At 40.9% G+C, this 20,859-nt stretch overlaps 1 protein-coding gene across 1 annotated transcript in view; it reads right to left on the bottom strand.

Annotated features, from left to right (window-relative positions):
* Positions 1–20,859, bottom strand: part of LOC140334753 (lipase maturation factor 1-like) — a 57,086-nt gene that overhangs the window by 12,377 nt on the left and 23,850 nt on the right. The window contains exon 4 of the mRNA XM_072416992.1: positions 15,298–15,361. Coding sequence (XP_072273093.1) covers positions 15,343–15,361 — 19 coding nt within the window. The 3' untranslated portion in view covers positions 15,298–15,342. The remainder of the gene's footprint in view (positions 1–15,297; positions 15,362–20,859) is intronic.

The following is a 20,859-nucleotide window of genomic DNA, read 5'->3' as shown; positions in this document are numbered from 1 at the left end:
CTTTGTAGTGACAATATAAAAGAAGGAGGACTTCAGGATCCAAAAAACACTTCAATGGCTGAGGCAAATCTGTAGGCGTTCAATGCACAGAAAAGCCTTATATCCCCCATAGACACAATGAAGGCTTCAGATGACAGCGCTGAGAAAGAGCTCAGTGCAAAGATTCAGTATTTAAAGGGTCAGCCCACCCAAAACCGGCATTTTGGATTTCTATCTAAATCATCCAGTAGCTTTAATTATCTACTGGGGACTTTGGTTAAGCTTAAGTTCTGGGTGTGCAAACCTGAGAAGCTCTCCATTGGTCGTTTGCAATTTTATTTAGTGTGGCCTATAATTTAGTGGGAGAAAACAAAACACCCCGTATTTGTAGGGACACTTGAAGGCCTAAGTTGGGAGGGATTTGTTTGAACTGGATGAGTTTTGGTCATGGGACATGGTCAAATGCAGGTCATCTGAAGGTCACCTGTCATATTATTTAAATGGTCCTACAAGAATCTCAAACTGGTCACACTAATCACTAATGTTTTCAATACAAGAGCAAAGCCTGTTGGCATCGGAAGCCGTGTTTGAATCTCCCCAAAGACATACAGTGAGGAAAAGAAGTATTTGATCCCCTGCTGATTTTGTATAGCTATAGATATAACTTTAGGGTGTCCCAGGCACTTTAAAAAGCTGAGGGGTTCAGTTATTTGTCCATCAGTTACATGGAGGCTCCCATCCTTAGTAGAAATTGAGTCACAAGTCACTTAATGAAATATAAATCAACATTACGTGCAGTAATTACGTGACCAATCCTGAACAAACTTTTTTTTCAACTTTACTGTATTTAAAAAGAACAATACAACTTTACCCATTCCTATGCAAATCTTTGCTTCCTGAAGGGACTAAGGTTTTGGAAGAAATTTTAGCATCAGGCACCTCTGTGAGTGTTAAGGGACCCTGTCCCCCTGTGCACGCTATGTTTCTCCCCACCAGACCTTATGTTACAGAATTGGTGTAGGGACCTGCGGAAGGAACCACAGCATGTATCGGGGATCTAGAATCCAACACACAAGTGTATAGAATGTGCAAGATTCTTCCGCATGCTTCGCTAGCAAACTGGTCTGCATGCCAGGTAAGTATTTGTTTTCTATGCAGTTTTTTTTCCTACTACGCCAGAATTGTTGCATATTGATAAATAACTTTGTACCCTGAGGAAGTAGGGTTGGATCTGAGAATCCTTCTCTTACTAAGTCTAGTAAATTGAAACGGATCCGATGCCAATTATGTGCTTGAATGACCAACCTGATCAATATTTCAGTTGGTAATTAAGTCCAAAAAACTTCACATCAATAAAAAAACTTCCAGATGCAGGTAGTCCATTGTTGGTAGATGTGATACAACTTTTGAACTTCCGAATGATGCTTACCAATAAATCCAATCTATCCACAACCATTCTGAACCCCTAAAATTGTTTTCTTTTGATCAGTCAGCTGCTGAATTCCCTTTTTTATTTACTTCAGCGTGATTGTTTTATTGGACCAAATGTAAAAATCTGTCCACGTGTCCTACTTCTTAGAGGTCAAGGTGTCACATACAGGTGGATTTTGCAATGAAGGACTTATTTAAAGTCATTGGAGGCAGCCATTTTATAACCTATCAGAAATCATCTTTTGGCAGCTCAGTTTGGATGAATTTCAAGTTTCTATGGAGAGGAAAATAAATGGCAGATGCTACTGGAACCCTTTTTTTTTTTTGGGCATGTCCAGTCCCAAATGATGGGTGCCTCCAAACAGTCAGTTGGGCATTGAAAACCCTGGCATGACATTTTGTAGTCTATGGATACATCTACCCAATGCTGATTTACTCTGCAAGCCTTTAGAAATCCAACCAGCATCAAGAGATGCTATGGCATGTAATGCAGACATTCCGTACCCCTATCCGGTTTCAGCAGCAGAAATTGTTTACAGCATTTAGCTAGCCGAACGCTGTTGCTAGTTAAAATGTTTTGCATATTCTTCCCCGCTCTCCTATTAAAGATGGGGTGGGGGGGAAAGGAAGTGACCTTGCTGACCGGCACACCCACAGCATTGACCCCTCGGCCCATTTTGCTTTTGTCATGGTACTTGTTAAGGCTCCGGTTGCCATGACGACCCAACTTCCTCCTCGCAGATGGCTCTAATCCATACAGGTGCCACGGGGCCAGGCTGAAAGGAAAAGCTGTGCTGTACGGCCTCTGCCGGGGCTAATGGAGCTGCGGTGGATAGGAAAATGCTTCCCTTCAGCGGAAATTGGGCCTAGCAACACGAGGCCATTTAGCCTTGATATATGCAGAATATTCAGCATATACTTTGCTTCGGGGCACTGCACATTAAGCATTTATCCGTGCTCCCAGTTCCTGCTCTTGAAATGCAGAACAGCTTTCTGAAGTTAGACGTTAACCCAGAAGCGGACAAGCCGCAGAGGCAGGGTGCCAGCGTCACACTGGGGAGCTCAGTAGTAGCGAGAATATGCTTTAATGTGCCAAAAAAACAAAAACAGGAGGCTTAAAGGAGACCTCCAAATACGGGGACATTTTTGAAGCTGGGGCAATGCTAAAAAATACAACAACCTATGAAATTGCAGTTAGCAGATACCCAGTTATAAACTTTGCTCTGTGCTACCAAGTCCTGATGCCTATTTGTTTTACATAAAAATTAACTTAAAACCCAGGAACATGCTTTATTTTCTGAAAGCAGAGGCCCTGTGGAATGTAGGGTCTCTGCAATTTTTATAATGTACAAAAACTGTGCACTGGTTTAACAATCACAATATATACTTAAAGCCGACCTAAACCAAAATGTTTACCTTACCTAAAAGGGTAGACAAACACACACAATAAAAAGGAGGTCACCAACATGGCTAAGCTCTAATACAAAGACCTGATGACTGGTGAAACAAGAAGAAGCAAGATGGGTTCAGAAAGCACAGATCTATATAATGAATATAGAGTAAGCATGGAGATCCATGCACTGCAGGTGAGCAAGCACCCCTATTTCTTCAGCAAGGAGAAATGCGAACATCATAGCAATTATATCGCCAAATCTCAATCAAAAAATCCCAAAACAAGCAGTCAGCGGTCACAGTGTCTTTGATCCTGTGTTTCTCAACTTTTCTAACATGGGGGAACCCCTAAAATAAATTTCAGGTTCAAGGACCCCCTGCTATAATTTTTATATTCATAGACCATAGTACATCAGCATGGTGGTCATTGGGAAAAATTCCTCTTACATTGCTGGCAACTGGGAAGAATGTCACCCTTAGAGATAGCCAAAATGATCATTGGTGTCACCTAAACTGATCTGAGGGGCACAAATTACTCAAAGAACCCCAAGCAACCTCTGGAGGAACCCTAGGAGACCACAGACCCCTGATTAAGAAACACTGCTCTAAAGGCTTGTCCGAGCGCCTTTAAGTACAAAGTCTAATTTGCACATTGATTGGTTTCAGTGCTAGAAGACTGCCCAGGACACACAATAATGCAGGCAGGGGAACTTTGCAAATGACCAGAAACTTACAATAAAATGATTGTGTGGTTAACATATTATGGAAAAGCAGGATAATAAGTGGAGTTTTCCTTCAAAGTTTGTAAAGCCAGGAAACAAGGCATTGTCGGTGGGTCCATGTTACTGCTGTTCAGCATTACATCAGAATCCTGTAGGAGACCACAATGTGGTTAGATCACCTTATCCCAATCAGGTGGGGCAGGGGAAATAGCCACAAGCGGGGTCCGTCTCGCGGAAATTAGTGGCTTGGTGTTTCCATCCTAAGGGCTGCACCCCCCTCCCCCTTTAAAACGTGCACATGCCTGTAATCACTGGTTATAAATTACTGCAATCTTATTTTACGCGGAGTCTGACCAGGTCAGCAGACAGGCTAATGAGAGGCGTATAAATCTGCAGTAATGTGCGGGGAGCCTCCATGAGGTCTGTTTGAAGCAATGGGGTGAGGCCCAATACTTGTCCGGTAAGAGAGCTAGAATGAGAAGCGCTGCTCCCCTATAAGCGCCTATGCATCATGCCGAGCTGGATTAAGGGAGCTTCTGGCACTGCTGCACAAAATCATTACAGGCTTACTTTTAATGAGGGGGAAAAATTGAACAGAAAATCTAAAACTGATTAGCAAAATTAAAAATATTCTGGGATTTCGTTTTGCTCATTTTTTAAATTGGTTTTATTTTAAGGGTATTAATGTTACTTTCCTGGCTAAACCAGGCTCAATGTAAGTTACTAATGATGGAATATTAAAGAAGACCTCCACTAAGCTAGGATTGCAAACTAACTGCAAAACATAAACCCGGTGAAAGTGGTATAATGTTTTCCTCTAGTACAATGGGAGAGGACATTTGAAGTATGCCAAGCACCTGTGCCCAGACTATGGGCAATAAACTAGAACTACATATTCTGAAACAGTACAAGTGCTTTAAAGCTGAACTATAGGCACACAAATATGAAATTTATTCCAGAATAGACACAGAATATTCAGCATTTTGCAATGCTTGTGCAAAAATCAAGTCATTATCTTGTAATATAATAGTGATGTGTTATACAAAGCCTGTGGGTGGGACCCAGCAGTGGCCCCGCACAGTCCAGGCTGCCTGCAGGAAACTACAGAGGGGTGGAGACAAGACCAATCACCCTGCACAAGGACAGACAGCAGCAGTAACCGGTCTTTATTACAGGAAGCCTTGTTATAGGCAGAGCTTTGTCCTAAATTATTACACAGGTCTGGATGAATACATGAAGTACATCAGGATTCAAGCAAAAAAATGACATGCCTACAACATTTACTGATTGTGGAGTTATGCATTAAACCAGGAAACCCCTGAGCTTGCAGCAATAAAAGTTATATCAATGCAACCGGGTAGACGTGCATTCTAGATTTTTTCTGTCATGTGGTCAAGGCAAGCAGGCCATTCATTAGAATGGACTTTTTATTGCATGGCTGAATGCAAAAAAGTACATGCACAAAAAATCTGAAATCTGCTTTAATTGCAGGAATTATTGTCATAACAGCTATGGATTCAAAAATAATAAAACAACATTTTAAAGATTCAATAAAGCCAATAAATCTGCAGATATGGTTTACCTGTGCAAGAAATTATTAATTATCTGCAGGTGCTTTATAAAAGACAAAAACAGTAAAATTTTTATTTAATTTATGTGAACATTTACATGCAGAATACAGCAAACATAAATATTATAATCTGCAAGAAGTAAATTAGGCTGATCTGTAAAATATTCTGTAAATTAAAAACATTATTTGTTTTACCCCCAAAATTAGCAAATAACACAAAGTAATAAAACGTCTGAATGTGTGTTGAATGTTGTAGGGCATTGACCCCATGATGACAGCATAAATAGTAAGCAGAAAACTTCCCCTGACTTTTTTTTTCATCTCTTAAGAAATTTAGTCATGAGATTTACCCGAATAAAATCACAGTTCTCCTGCCCCAAAAATAATTACAAAGCAAAATCGGTCACTATCACTTCTTCTGTCCACTCTCTGTAATGTGAAAAGAATTTGTGGTCAAGTTGTGGGATCGAGGTATCCCAATCATGGCCCTGACAGGTAGAGCTGGAAATATCAGAAAGACTTTGAGAACTTGAGGAAGAATTAATCCAATGGGTTACCATTCCAAGGTCTGCACTAAATCTTTATATGAAAATTTATTCTTGGCAGGTTTTCCTACTACCCCCCTTTCATTCTCTACATGACCCATTTGTTGGAATTGCATTGACTGTACTCCATTGGATGGTTGGGGTCACCATGAGCATGAATCATTCATAGAATTGAATTGGCCATCCTTAAAAGAATAAATCTAGTCAACCAAGACAACGATTTGTGATAATCTTGGCTGGACAATCTAGCAAATCTAAAACAGCAGCTCCCGTTGTGCCAAATTACTAAATAGCTACAGACCACCATTGTTTTACCATGGTCAGCTGTGTCCTCCAGCCATACCCTCTTCATAGAACAAACAGGCTAGCTGGCAGAGGTCGAGCCGCTCATTTGTTCTTATTTACTTTAATTATTGGGTTAAAGCCTTGTACTGGTGTGCCATGGACGTCAGATGATTGTCACTGAAATTGATTCTTCGTAAGTGTTTTCAGTGGTGACAGTTAAATGAATAGGCGCTGTATGGGCAGTGGCGTTCTGTTCAAAGGAGAAGGAAGTGAACGGCACACACTGTACTCTCCTTCATAAGAATTCACAACGACCATTCCTGATGGTTCATCAATCCAACTTGACCACTGCTGTGCACATGTCAGATATTTGCCGGACACGAGCATGAACATTGATCTCAGACGATTATTATTAGATGTGTTTACATAGACTCACAATTACTGACTTTAAATAGTCTGCATTTGCTTAAGAAGTTTAAGGACTGTGAGGTTCTTTCATGATGCTTACTGTGCTGTATAAGTAACACTATATGGTGAAGTTTGAAGACCTGACCATAGATATATATACATACATTTTCAGGTGGAAAACTCTGTTGCTCAAAATGAAGAAGGAAATAGAAAATAAAAAATAGGTATTACTTGTTATTACATGGTAAGGTTTGAATTACGTCTTATAAGAAAAAAATATGCTTGTTTGATATTGTTTGAATCGAAAAACTGGTGGTCATTGATAGGAATAGCGTTTTAAAGGAGTTAAAGTGTAACTTAACTCAGAATTTTCACTTTACAAAAAAGGATAGACAACCCTTTTATTTAAAGTAAAAATTTTGTTGTGCAACACCCTTTAAAAAAAAAAAGTCAGCACCACCCCCTAATTCTTGATCGCCTAGGTGATCAAGAATGAATGGGAGCGCAAAGCCTTCCGGGATACCTACGTCACGCATCCGGGAGGCTCTTGGGTGCTCCTCCTGCGCATGGCCGAGCAGAAAGGTGCTAACCTCTGAGCCACCATGCTGCCTGATGAAGCTATAACATGTGAAACGCGTTAAGAACAAAGTTATATATGATGAAAGAAGAGTGCTATAAAAACCAAATACTTGGATGCTTGAAGATAATTTGTATATTTGATATTGTTGTTTTTATTAACTTTTTTGGAGACCTGACCATCAAACCTATATGAGTATTTTTGATATTGGCCATTTCTTTTGTAGCTATAACGGCTTCCAATTTTCTGGAAAAGATTTCCTAAAGAGAGTTTTTGTGGCCAATCATCCTAAGAAGCATTTGTGAGGTCAGGTCCTGCTTTTATATGAGAAGATTTGGCATGCAACTGAAATATCAATTCATTTCGAATATTTTCAGTAGGGTTGGGGTCCGGGCTCTGTGTAGGACACTATAGATCTTCCACAGCAAACCCCCCCTGACCACATGCTTTTGGTCATATGGAGAATGAGCTGTCGTGTTGCCTCCTATTCAGCAGACTTTAGCAATGTAAGTTAAATTTTACCAGTACATCCAACAAGTCTTGTAAGTGTATATCAGGCTGCATTCACTGCATCCTCGTCTTGTTCCTTCTGCATTGTAATCTTATACTGGCATATACTTATACTAAGAGTTCTCTCTCAACACTCATTCTTGTGACTTTTGTACATGTTTTGCTCTTGAATTGTGCAATATACTCATTATACTAAATATCTGAAATGCGTTTTCATCTATCATCTGTAATAAACATACTCATATATTTCATATCGTCATAAAAGAAATACAGTGTTAGATAAATAATAAGTAATGAAGTTTATGATTAATAACCCTCCAGCATTCATTAAAAAACACAGCTTTGAACAGATCCAGAAAAAGCGTTTTATTAAAAACAGTGTATTTAAAAAGTTAAAATACCGTCAGTGCCTCTGCTGAATATTTCAAAGTTACTGTTGCTAGAAATCGAAGCACCCGAAACGCTAGGTTATATAAAATGCCCAGGCCCAGGAGGAGGGTCACAAGGGACCACAAAGAGATGGAGGAATCCAATACAACCGGCACCTGGTTGTCCTGATGATTGGTGGGACAAGAAGCAGCAAGATGAGTTCAGAAAGCACAGATCAACATAACGAACAATGAATAAGCAAGGAGATCTGTGAGCAGCAAGAATTCTGGCACAGCTTTCGCTTCAGCAAGGACAAACTTGAACATCATATCAATGATATCGCCAAATCCTATTCTAAAAGTCCTGAAACCAACAGTCAGAGGCTGCAGTGCCTTTGACCGGTGTTTCATGACCTTTCTAACATGAAGGAACCTTTGAAATACCTTTCAGGTCTTCATAGAATGGTGCTGGGTCAGTGGGAAGAATGCCTCTTATATTCCTGGTTAGTGAAATAATTATCACCTTTACAGATAGACAAAATATCATCAACATCATGGTAACTGACCTGAGAGGCACTAATTGCTCAATTCTCAATGAACCCCCAAGCAACCTCTGGGGGAACCCTGGGGGAGCATAGGAATCTGGTTGAGAAACACTGCATAGAATGCTTGAGACCCATGGGTGCCTGGGCACAGCAAACACAACGCTATTTCTCAGGAGCAATTAAAAACAAATGGTAATCATTCTAAGCACAACCTAGGCACCACTAACATTTCTTAGCATAACTTCCCTCTTTTACTCCACTCCACATACCAAAAATGAGCTGCTGATGTAAATATCATTAATGAAATGACATTCCAAGTAAAAGGTTGCCCTATGCTAATACCATTGTATATCTTGTACACTGAGCATTGCATTATTCCACAATTTCTCAGAATCGTGTTTTGAAAAATAAGTAGGCTAAAAAAATTGTACAGCTGATTTTAATTCCATGTACCATTTCGATAAGAGTTATTAAGCTGTTCTGAAGGCAAGGAGCATGGATTCAGTAAAATAAAAAATTTTAAGTTTTTATTTTTATGTCACTTGCTCATTTTACAGACTTGTGCTACCGTATTTGTATTATTATAATAGAGATCTGCAGAATGACCTCTAGAGGCAGGGCAGAGCAGTCGCTATAAGAGATTCCTTATTGAATTCTGATGTAATATCATCCACACTAGTTACAGAGATCTGTATTATAAAAAGTTGTAATAATGCAGCACTAATAAAACATATATTGAACTATCAGTAAGAATAATTTGGTCTCTTTAAAGCCCATCTCTGAGCAAATGCAATCTTCCTTCTAGAGTTCCACCTTTTCAAATCCATGATCAGGCCGGTCAGGCAGAAAGGGAGAGGCAATTTCGCTTCTGCAATTATCCCTCCTACCTGCCCAATGCTCCTGGTATCTGTCAAAAAAGTTGAGCTGCACATGTACCACCCAGCTTTGGTTACCAGGATATCTAGCTTCTTCTGCGCATGCCTGGGGCGAATGAACACCCAAGCCCCTGTGCGAAAGTTACATCATTGCAACCTGGCCAATAAATACAGGAATATCAATGGTTTAGTTCAGGAGTGGGCAAACTTTTTGGCTCAGATGGGCTGGGCCAGTGTCAGATGGATGGAGAGTGTTTGTATGAACTGATATATATTAAGTGTTAAAACCATTATCTAAAATAAAATTTATGTCTGAACAGTGCTGTTAATCACCCTTTTTTCCAGTGGGAAATTTTGTACCAATATTTGATGGGCCGTGTTTGGACCGTAGGCCATAGTTTGCCCATACCTGGGTTAGTTCCACTTAAAACCCTGACATTAAATCATGATTTTTTTTCTTTTACATCCACTATTATTAGACACCATAGCATGGTGACTAACCTACCCACACACAGCCTGCTGACTGGTCACTGAAGGATCATCAAACTGGTAAAGTAAACACTTTATTCACTATAACCAAACATTTTCCTTCGTTCTCTATGCCCCCTCCTGCTATCAGCAAGCTTCGGCAGTTATTTTGTCCACACTGTGCACTGTATTAGGAACCTGATGGTCTGGCCTTCCCTAGTCTTGGCTTCCAGAGTACAGGATATTATTAGAATCTAATAAAAATCCAGAAGCATGTACTTATAGCAGCTGTATTTAAAAATTACAGTTAATTATTTTTCTTTTATGAATAATTAACTGGGTTTAATAGAGATTTATTACATTTGCCTGGAGTTCAGCTATAAAGCTAGATTAAAAGCACAAACTTCCCAAAAGCTACATTAGTGTCATTCTAAGACGGCACAAGAGCTAGTCTGTAAGATCGATGTGAACTGGCTCTGTACAGACGGTTTATATTGAAGGAGACACGGAGGACCTCCATGTGAAGCTGCCAGCTTCTTGTAATGGAACATACAATCGGTCTGGAACAGTTTAAGGGGAACATGGGGGGAGAATAGGAATTTTTTTTTCCTTGCTACAACGGGAGAAATCTCCAAACTCTCTTACTTTCCGCTAATTGCTTCCTTCAGGCGGACTGCTTCAGTGCACTAATGGGTTTTAATAAAAACTTCCAATTGGACCAGTAAACCCCTCATTAAGCTGTTTGGAGAACATGAATTTAAGAGGAGGGAGGGCAGGAGGTCGCTAGGAATACGTAAGTCACCTTTGCTGGTGAGTGGTGAAGCCCTGATTGAAAACACTGGGGAAAAAGCTCCCATGTTCAATAAATGTAACATTTAAAGGGACACTCCAGTTCAAGGAAAAGCCCCACCTAGGACCTACATTGTGGTAAAGGCTGTGCACACGGGACCATCCTGATTTGCGCAAGACTGAAAACATCATTTCAGCCTGGGAAAAGTTAGCTCATCAATTGCTTTTTATACTTTTACATAACTTTCTACTTTTTTTATTATGATAAATGGTGTAGATTTGCTTTGGATAACAAATATTATGTTGCTGTTTATTGGTACATAATGTATTCAATAATTTTTACTTGCAGTCTTACTGTGTGGTAAGCTTGTACTACTGTACTACTGTGGAGGGGAAGTTAAGTGAACTTGTTGCATTGGAAAGGTAAACAGTAGATATACTAAAAGTTTGACAGCATTCTGATTGCTGCCCATTTATCAAAATGTTTGTGCAGCTCGGAATTTATTGGTAGGGATACCCAAACTACCCAGTCACCATCTCCTGCAGAACTGGACTGGAGCTACGACCAGCCTACGAAGGTTGGAATGAATAAGAGAAAAAGGGAAATGTGGCAGTGCCCGCAACCAAATGGGGGACAGGTGATCAATCCCGGGGTTTAGTTCCACTTTAAATTGCCTCTTTTCTTATAGGACATAAGAAAAGGGTCACTTAGCTTCTTACTTCTCAGCAGCATATACTTACCTATTTCCACTCTCTCACCACTCCTTTCTGCTTTGGAATCAGACCAAGAAATTCATCAAACACACCTACACAAGGCTCCGGGTGCTTTGCTTGAAAGTGAGTCCTGGGCAATTCCAACATGGAAAAGGGAGAGTGAATCACATGACCACTTACCCCCAAAGTGGTGAGTATTTTACCAGAGCCATGATGAGTTAGGAGGGGTAGGGCTTTTCTCTTCTCCATCGGAGTTACACAGTGGACACCCCGACTTTGCTCTTTAATCTGCCACTGTTGATTGATGAATGACGTTGAAGGTCTGCTGTATTTTTTGCCTGACGCGAACATGACTGTTCATCTGGGGCGATTTTTATTTAATGTGTGTACACGGTCAAGGTCACTTTAAGCTTAAAGAGTAACTAAAAATTAAATTAAAAAAAAAAAATCACACTTACCCCAAATCCCGCAGATCCTCGGATTCAACATGCGCTGTCCCAGTATCCGTCTTCAGCTGGCGCAGAAGGAGCGCCAGGCGCTGCCATCTTCTTCACTCTTCTTCTGTGTTCTTCGCACGTCACCCAATCTTGCACTGCGCAGGCACAAGATTAGGTGACGTAGAAGAGGGAAAGAACTGCTGCGCATACGTGAGATCTGCATTTATTTTCTCCTATTTAAAATATGCTCCTTCTGTGCATGCCGGGAGCAGCTAGAGCCTCCTGGGATGTGTGACGTAGGTATCCCGGGAGGCTCTGCACACCCATTCTGTCTTGATCGTCACAGTTTTGCACTTTTTTTTATTTTTTTTTTAAGAGGGGTTGCACTTAAAAAGAAAAAAAAATACATTTGCTTTCTATCCTTTTATGTAAAGTACAAATTTTGAGTTTAGGTCCGCTTAACCTTAACATAAGAAAGCCTTGATCCTCTGACAAAAATTATTCTATCACAATGATAAATGTTATATTATTGCGGCAATTATTGGCACTTACTGTGACATGCCATCACCATACAGATTCAGCAGACTTTTGCAATGTTTCTGGATGGGCCTACAGCCCTATGATCTGCAGTGTCTACATCTCACATGCCTAAAGAAAAGGGGTGGGGGGCACAGAACCCGAAGAAGTGCCTGGCATGTAGTCCCAGATTCACAGCCTTTCAGAAAATAAGCTGGCATAATTTAAGCAAAAAAAATGGCAGAATGAATGTTACATCAAAGCCTCTGTTTGTCTGGAGTGTACCTTAAAGGAAAAAGATGGCGACCTAATCTGCTGGCACAACGGTTAAACATGAGTAATATTCAAATGAGGTTAAAAAAGAAAAGAATAGAAATAAGATTTCAAAAGAGCGTCTTTCCTGCAGAGAACAGGAAGAGCCCAGGCTTGCGAAGCTAAGCTTCGAAACTTTTTTTTCCGAAACATTGTTCTTTGAAGTCTCCATCGGGCAGTGTGGCAGAATCTTTCCATCAGATAGGAGGGAGAATGAGGAGAGATGTTAGAACGCAAACTATATTGTGGTTTTCCTGTATCTCCGCTCTGCCAGGACACATTTACATCTCCTTCATCTGGACGGCCAGGAACATCGCATCCAAGGGACAAGAAAAACAGGGGTCCCACTGGCTACAAAGAACCAGCGCAGGAAACAAAAGGGGATCAGTCTGCGCTCGCAGGCAGTCGCTGAGCTTTGTTTAGGAACAGGAAATGGACGCAGGTGACAGGGGACATGATTAGGGATGATGACAAGCCAGGCTGGGGTAATGTTCAAGTATAGCTGCATACAGCAGCCTAAAACAACGGAGACAAATCTTTATTTTAAAGCTGAAGTTTAATCTGCTTATAGTTTGTTATCCCTGGTTCCTTCTTTCCCCTTATCAACAATCTAATGAGATTATTAAATAAAACCTTTTATCATGTACTTTGTTTAGACCGGTGGCATCACTAGGGCTTTGTGCTTACCCATGCATTGCAGGCAGGTCATGGCTGGTGGGAGGGGCCATCAGAGTGCTGTACATAGCTTCCTAAAGCAGAAAACGGTGATATGGGCTGTTTGTAATGCAGAGCCTCCATGACTGAATGTTGATGTGAAATCCAATAAATGAACAAAGTTTGCCTGGGACAAGGATAATGAAGAAATGACTAGAACTTGATGGTCAGAGTTGGCCCCTTAGCTAACACCACATGGCCAAATGCTTTGAAAAGTGGCAGAAGTGTACAGCGCTGCATAATATGTTGGCGCTATAATAATATTGATAATAAGTGAGAGCCCAGTGTTAGTAATGGTCTGCTTGGGGGACTCGGTGACTTCACAGACAAAATGTACCCTTTAGTTGGTGGGTGTTGCTGTAGCTCACAAAAACAGCCACCCCGCACCTCATTGTTTCACAGTAGTTATATCCCAGCTTAAAGCAGACCCAGGAGATATATTTTTTCATACAAATCCTTGTGACGTTCCTTCCTGTGTTTACAATGATCTGACCCAATAAGCCACTAATACAGCCTCTCTGAAAATTGCTGTTGTTGCAGATTATTGTGACATGTCAGGATTTTGTGCATGCAGACTTGTAAAGTTACTGCAAGGTCTCATTTCAGGAAAAAAAAACAAAGACTTCTGCTTCTTGTTTATAGATTTACTGAAACACATCTTGTTTTGGGATTGGAGGAAAAGCACCTACATGTTGCAAGACTAAAAATAATTTTTGTTTCATAAACCCGATAAACTAATATTTTGAAAACTTTCCCTTTTTTGCTAATTTTAAACAGGTCAAAGCGGCGGCTATTGTCACCTCTAACTGCATCAGAGGAGGAGTCTGCGTCTGTATGTCAAAGACAACAAAGAGAGTGGTAGCCTGGCCTGTTCCTTAGTGTCACTATTCAATGACAAAGAGTCATCCTTCACCCACACCGCTGGTCCGGAAAAGGAGAGCCAGTGAGCAATGAGATTCTTCAATGCTGGGTCCCATTTTTACTGTAGTCTCATATCTGTATATTTGCAGTGTGAGATCATTTAAGATAGTGGTCCCCAACCTCTAACCTTCTAACAGCAGGACCCGGTAACATACAAAAAAATTCTGCAACGGCCTGGTATATGTACAGCTTACACTACTCTGCTCAGCACCTCTCAGCGGCTCACCCGAGCCGTCGGGTGGCAGAGTTACTGGGAATGTCAGAGAAGTTTAAGCCTTGGATATATTGCTCTGTCATTCTCAGCAGCTCCTGTGTAAGCAGTTTAAGTAGAGGCCCCGTGCTCCCGCTGGTTTCAGCAGTGTAAGGAAGGCCTCCGGCAACAGTAGCTTCTGCCTCCTGTCATTTGCAGCCCCAACTCACCAGCCACGGACCTGCACCAGTCGGCGGCCCGGGGTTTGGGGACCACTGATCTAAGGCACTGCTGCCTCTAACTCATTGCTCATTTTAGGAGATTTAGATTGAGATTTATTCACTGCTCTGCTCTTTCACTGATCTCCTTGCTGAAGAGAAATCTGTACCTAAAGACCTGCAGTGCAAGGATCTCCCTGCTCCTTATCCATTTTATGGATGTGATTCCTTCACCCTTTCCTTTAACTTCTTGAACATTTATTGGGGATGGAGGGGGGTCACTTGTTACCTATGGAAGCAAATCCCTGCCTTTGCTAAGATGGCCAACCCCCATTAGAGACACAGAGCAAAACAAAAAATGGCAAAAGAGTAATATGGAAAAGATCAGCAGAAGGGAGACTACGCCAATGCCTGTTATCACGGTTCAATCCCTCATTAGGATACCAATGTCTCAAAATGTATAATAATGATCAAGAAAACTAAAGGTACAGCATATATTACACGTGTGTTCATACAGCCATGCCGTTTTCATAAATCATCATCAAAAAAATCATACCAATTCTTCAACATTGTGTGTTACTTCCCCAACATCCTAGATAGTAAGCTCTTTGGGGCAGGATCTCCTCCTCTTCCTGTGTCACTGTCTGTATTTGCAACCCCTATTTATTGTACAGCAATGTGTAATATGTTGGCGCTATATAAATCCTGTTTATTGATAATATTAATAAACTGCATTCATCTTTTAACATTTCCCTGGGTTTCCTCGTCTTGTAGCGCACAGGTGTGAGCAATGCAATCATTACACACTTACAGTTGTGAAACAGACAGGTATAATGTAGACACGTTCCACATCTGGTCACTTACCGAAAGAATACCTGCAACAGAAGAACAAACAAGTAATATTAGAGATTTTTTTTTATCAAGTTTGAAGAAAGAATTATAAGTATTGTGAAAAAACATCCAATCACATTCAACACTGCTGTGGGCTTCTATTCCAAAAGGAGGACTGATATATCCTTCACATACCTGCAAGGGTCTATAGTGTCAGAGCCGACGATAAATGCCATTTATATTATTGTACTTGTAATAGGTACCTTAAATTCTGCACACAAACATTATTATATAATATAAACATATAGACTTTAGTCATAATTTCTGCAACAGATCTTTGTTGAAACACCTTCTATTGGATCATTGATTCTCAGCCAGGGTTCCTCCAGGGGTTGCTGAGGGTTCCTTGAGCAATGAGCAATTTGTGCCTGTAAGGGTAATCTGTAAGGGTGACATTTTTTTCAATGGCCAGCTATGTAGGAAGCATTCTTCCCACTGACCACTAAATCAGTGCTCAACCAAGAAATTTTTTTAAACTGGGTGGGAAGAAATTGTAGGTGGGTGGAAGCCCCTGTATTGTGACCAAACTCTTCAGTTGCTGAAATGTTCTGGGTGGTGCACACAGCTAAAAGGGTCTGGGGAGAACACTGTACAATATATAGTAATTATAGCACAAAGACCCGAAAAGTTATTTCAAGAGCGAAAAAAAAGAACATGGCAAAGTTTTGCCCCCAACTCTTATTCATGCAGTTATTCATAGGAGTTTGCAAACGTTTGCTGAGGAGGTTGGAAGTCTATGGAAGTGGTTTGAGATGCTACACCTTAAAAATTGTATTAAACCCACCCCATTCATTTGAGGCATAGCAGGGTTTTGGGGCAACTGAAGACTGAATAATAGTTGTGATCTCTAGTGGTAGCGTGCCTGAGCATAGCCTTAAAGGTCTTTACCCACCTTGAGGTATATCTGCCATAATATATAGATTTAGGGTTAGTACACAATATTGCACATAAAAGAATGACCCCAGAGGACCTGAACCCAGGACTCTAGTGCTGACACCAGTAGAACGTACTGATTATAATGAAGGCAGCGCTCCCCACCTTTCTCATGAACCATGTCTATCCTTCCCCTTGCATCCTAAAAATTGCAATTCAGCTTGGCCAAGACAGCCTCTTATTAGAGGAAGCCCTGGAGACAGCATTAGCACCAGGCACAGGATGCTGCAGAGATGCTCTGGCTGTTTATAATGAAATGAATCTTTGAAATCCAATCCTTTCTCCAGAGTGCAAGAATTCAAACTGATGCAGACTTCCAGTCAGCTTTCAATGATTATCTTGGTCTGCTCTTCAAATAAAGAGACAGACAAAAAAAAAGAGAGAAAAAAAAAAAGATGTCTGTGTCTGCCAGGACGAGCTGATGCATTGAACAGATGCAGATAATTAAAAATGTTATTAATTGCGACATTTCCAATAATAAAAGAACAAAACAGCAACTCTGAACTCATAATATATTCACAAACTGCTCATTGCTATCTAGGAAAAACTGCAAATGTTAAGCTACGTACACACGTCAAATGATTCTCGTCCGATAATCACCTTAGGGCTGATATTGGACAAGAATCTGGCGTGTGTACAGCGCTGGTCGTCCATCGTTCCATAGTCCGTCCTGGCAGATCCACAGACGACGATCATAATGAAAGTGAATGACAAAGAGCGCAGCAGGGTTCCGCTCCGTCGTTCTCCCCTCTCCATAAAGCAGAAGGGCTCTGTATGTACAGCGCTTGTTCATGCAACTTTCAGTCTCTTGTTGTTGGAAAGGATTGTGAAAGATACTTTCCAATGACAATTTTTGCACGTGTGCACCCAGCCTAATTTAAAACATTCACTCAATGTACTCACAATATTTATACAATTCACCTTGGTGCAGCAGGGAAAAAAAAAATTACTCGTCAGTTTAACCAATCATATTTTGTTTTTTCCTTTTCATGATAGGCAAAATTGGGACATGGCAGGAAAGTGTAATCTTTTACTTCAAGGTGTTCCCTATCTACAAAATTTGGTTGGTATTTTAAAGCAAAGGATCTTTGCCAAAAACCAGCACCATACACTAAAAAAATTTTGGGTTAAAGAGAAAAAAAAGAAACAGGTGACGTTTTGGGAATAAAGGTTGTGCACGGTCTGTAGACGATCCCTGGAACAGAGCTCACGCTGTCTGCCTGCCTGCTGTAATGATTGTCGAAGTTTGGAGTTTCCCCGGGGTTACCATTAACAGCCCTCCCGTAACGTGAAGCTTTCACTAATTGTGTCCAAGCTCATTTCATATTTCAGAATGTGACTTTTTACAAAGCCGCTTGTCCTGGGGCATTATGAAAGCACGCAGTCAGACAAATCATAGAGTCTGCTGTTTTTTATGAGTCTATCTGCTGTAAGGCTGATCTCTAATCACAGCTATTTTCTAAATCACTCCAACACTCCAAAGTGTCTAAGGAAGCCAGTGGACTTTATTGGAAGTCAATGAGCCAAGCGTCTAATTATCTTGTAAAGAAAAAAAAAATGTAGCGATGGGAAAATGGCTTTAGGGGCCGGTCATGTTATGTAGGATTACAAAGCTATAAGAAATAAAATGTTCTACTTTTAGTAAAGCATAATGATAGGAATAAAAGGACCACGGAGACTATTTCGAAATATAATATTTAAATTTCACCTTTACATTTTACTTATGAGGTGGAAACTTTACATTTCTGTCCTGCAACCAAGGCAAAAGTACTCTTTATAGGGTATAACCAGGATACATAACCCTGTTGTTCTTTCTGTTCATAGTACACGGATCAACAATAAATAAAGGGGTGAAGGGGTTGGAGCTCTGTTATGACACAACTAAGGCTGATCATTGTGATTAAAGAGGACAAAGGACGTGCTTTAGCAAAGCTCTCCAATGCTGGAGAGGATACACTTTCATCAGTGAAGCTGGGTGATCCAGCATACTTGGAATGGATCTGGTCCAGGATTTAAAACTGTTGCTAGCAAATAGCAACTGTCTTTGAAGAAATTAATTCCAGGTTTGCTGGATCACCAAACTTCACTCATGAAAGTGTATCCTCTCCAGTATTGGAGAGCTTTAATAAATCAGGGCCAAACTTTCTCATTAGGAGTCAGTTCTAGAGCCTATATAGACCTATCTTTATGAATGGTAACACAGCAAACACACAGCAGCGTGTTGTTTACCAATTCTTTTTAACAGCAGCTCAACACTAAGAGAACGTTGCAAATCTGATGTACAAGTGCTGCAGCAGAACACATTATTAATATTAATATTATTATTAATATTATTAATAATACACAGTATTTATATAGTGCCAACATATTATGCATTGCTGTCAATAACCATGTCACTAGCTGTCCCTCAAAGGGGCTCACAATCTAATGCCCCTACCATAGTCATATGTCTTTATACAGTCCATGATCAGTTCTGGGGCGAAGCCAAAAAACCTAACTGCATGTTTTTGGAATGTGGGAGAAACCTGGGAAACCCAGAAGAAACCTGCAAACACAAGGAGAGCCCACAAACTCCATGCAGATAGTGTGCTGGCCGAGATTCAAACCTGGGACCTGGCACTACAAAGGCCAGAGTGCTAACCACTGAACCACAATTGCATTTTGGTGCCAGATTTCATTTAATTTATTTTTAAAGTATGAAGCTAAAATTTTTGAAAATATGTCAGATAGAATAGAACATAAGGGACAGTCTAGTACTTAGGAATACAGACAATAAAATGATTTGCCCAAAGTTTTTTGTAGTGCACCACTACAGGTTAGACGAGGGGCTGGTTATATTTTGGTGTTCAGAAAACGCAATCTCTCGGGTTAATCTCAATGTGTGTTTGGGTATTCTCAGCTTTGCCTATGTAGTCTTGGAACATTTTGATGTTGTGGAGACCAAGTGGTCATGCTGATGTTACCACATCTCAGCATCCTTCGCCTGGCTCCAGTTACTACAAGCTTCTTGGGTACCATTATCCTTAAGCTAACCAATTCCCTGCAACACAAATGCAGGATTTTTTTTTCCCAGTTGGAGCAAATTGAAGCAGGCTTGTTTTTTTTGCCTTCCTCTGGATCACCTATGTCCATAGGGTTTTTATCTGGAATATGTTTATTTCCTTAGTGGTTGAACTTCACCCCATGTAACCCCTCTCACTGTCCCAGCTCCCTCCCAATGTGTCCCCCAGCCACTTTTACCATCACAGTGGTGGTCAAGTTATATCAACACTAAAGGTTGGACAGTACAGACCTACCCCAGGGTCTCCAAGTGATACATGAAGTTAAATTATACTTTACACCTATCTCAAAATATTGCAGACTCTTCGGCTCATCTCAATGTTCTGAGACCAAGTGGTCATGCTGATGACACCACATCCCAGGGGCCTCCTCTTGGCTTCACCACCTATCTGTGTGGCTATCCCATTCCCCAGCATTTCCCTTTACTACCCTATTGCCCTCTTGGCTCCCTTTATTAGCATGTCGGTGATCAAGTACCATCAACAAAATAGGTTCTACAGGTCAACCTCACCATATTCCAGTTACACATAAAGCTAAAGTACACTTACCCTACACCTAGCAAAAGCTGAAAAAGAATACCACAGACTCTCTGGATTGAGAATATCCCAATATTGTGGAAAGTGATCATTCTGATTAAACCACATTATCCCAGCATCTTTCTCATGGCTCCAGTCATCACTAGCATTTAGGATTGGCTATCCAGTCCCTCAGCATTCCCTTCCACTTTCTGCCCCCCTTCCAAAGTACTTCAACCTCCTATTATATTGCTGGTCAAGTTTCATCAATGCCAAAAGTTTACCCTACTGCCCCTTCTATAAAGCTAAAGAGTAGACATACCCCACACTTAGATAACCGAGAATACTGAAGGTTCTTTGACCTGAAAGCATTCTAACGTTTTAGGGGCCAAGTGATCATTCTGACGACGCTGCATCCCAGCATTCTTCTTATGGTTCCAGTCTCCATCATTTTCTTGGATACTTCTACCTGTGTGGTTAATTCTTCAGCAGCCCCCACTGTTTTGATTCCTCCCAAAGTGTCCCCCAGTCCCCTTTACTATCATGTTGCTGGTCAGGTACCAATAATGCCAAAGCTTTACCAGATTTACTTCACTGTGCCACATTAAGCTAAAGCAGACCTACTTTACACTTGGTTGAAAGAGAACTGAAGACTCTCTGGCTCAAGGGGAGTTGGACTGTTTATTGGAGTTTATAGGTAGTTCTTGATTGATTTTACTAGTTACTTGGAGATGCTACAACGAGTGTGCCAGACTAGTCTGTGAACTTTGCACCTACGTCCGAATCACACAGTGATGGATTTCCAGAATGCAATCACAGACGCTCTTCTCCGAGCTGCGTATGTATCGGCAGCCACCTCAGACAGCTGTTTCCCGTTGTTGCCAAGCCTGGGCAGACCCTACGTGGTTTGGAATGGGGGGGGGGGGGGGGTAATGAGTAGGAAAGGAAGCACAGCACAGAATGGTAGTAAACGA

Source organism: Pyxicephalus adspersus, chromosome 7 (assembly GCF_032062135.1).
Source record: "Pyxicephalus adspersus chromosome 7, UCB_Pads_2.0, whole genome shotgun sequence".
Lineage (NCBI taxonomy): Eukaryota > Metazoa > Chordata > Amphibia > Anura > Pyxicephalidae > Pyxicephalus > Pyxicephalus adspersus.
The sequence above is the reverse complement of the archived record's forward strand: the minus strand, read 5'-3'. Positions and strand labels throughout refer to the sequence as shown.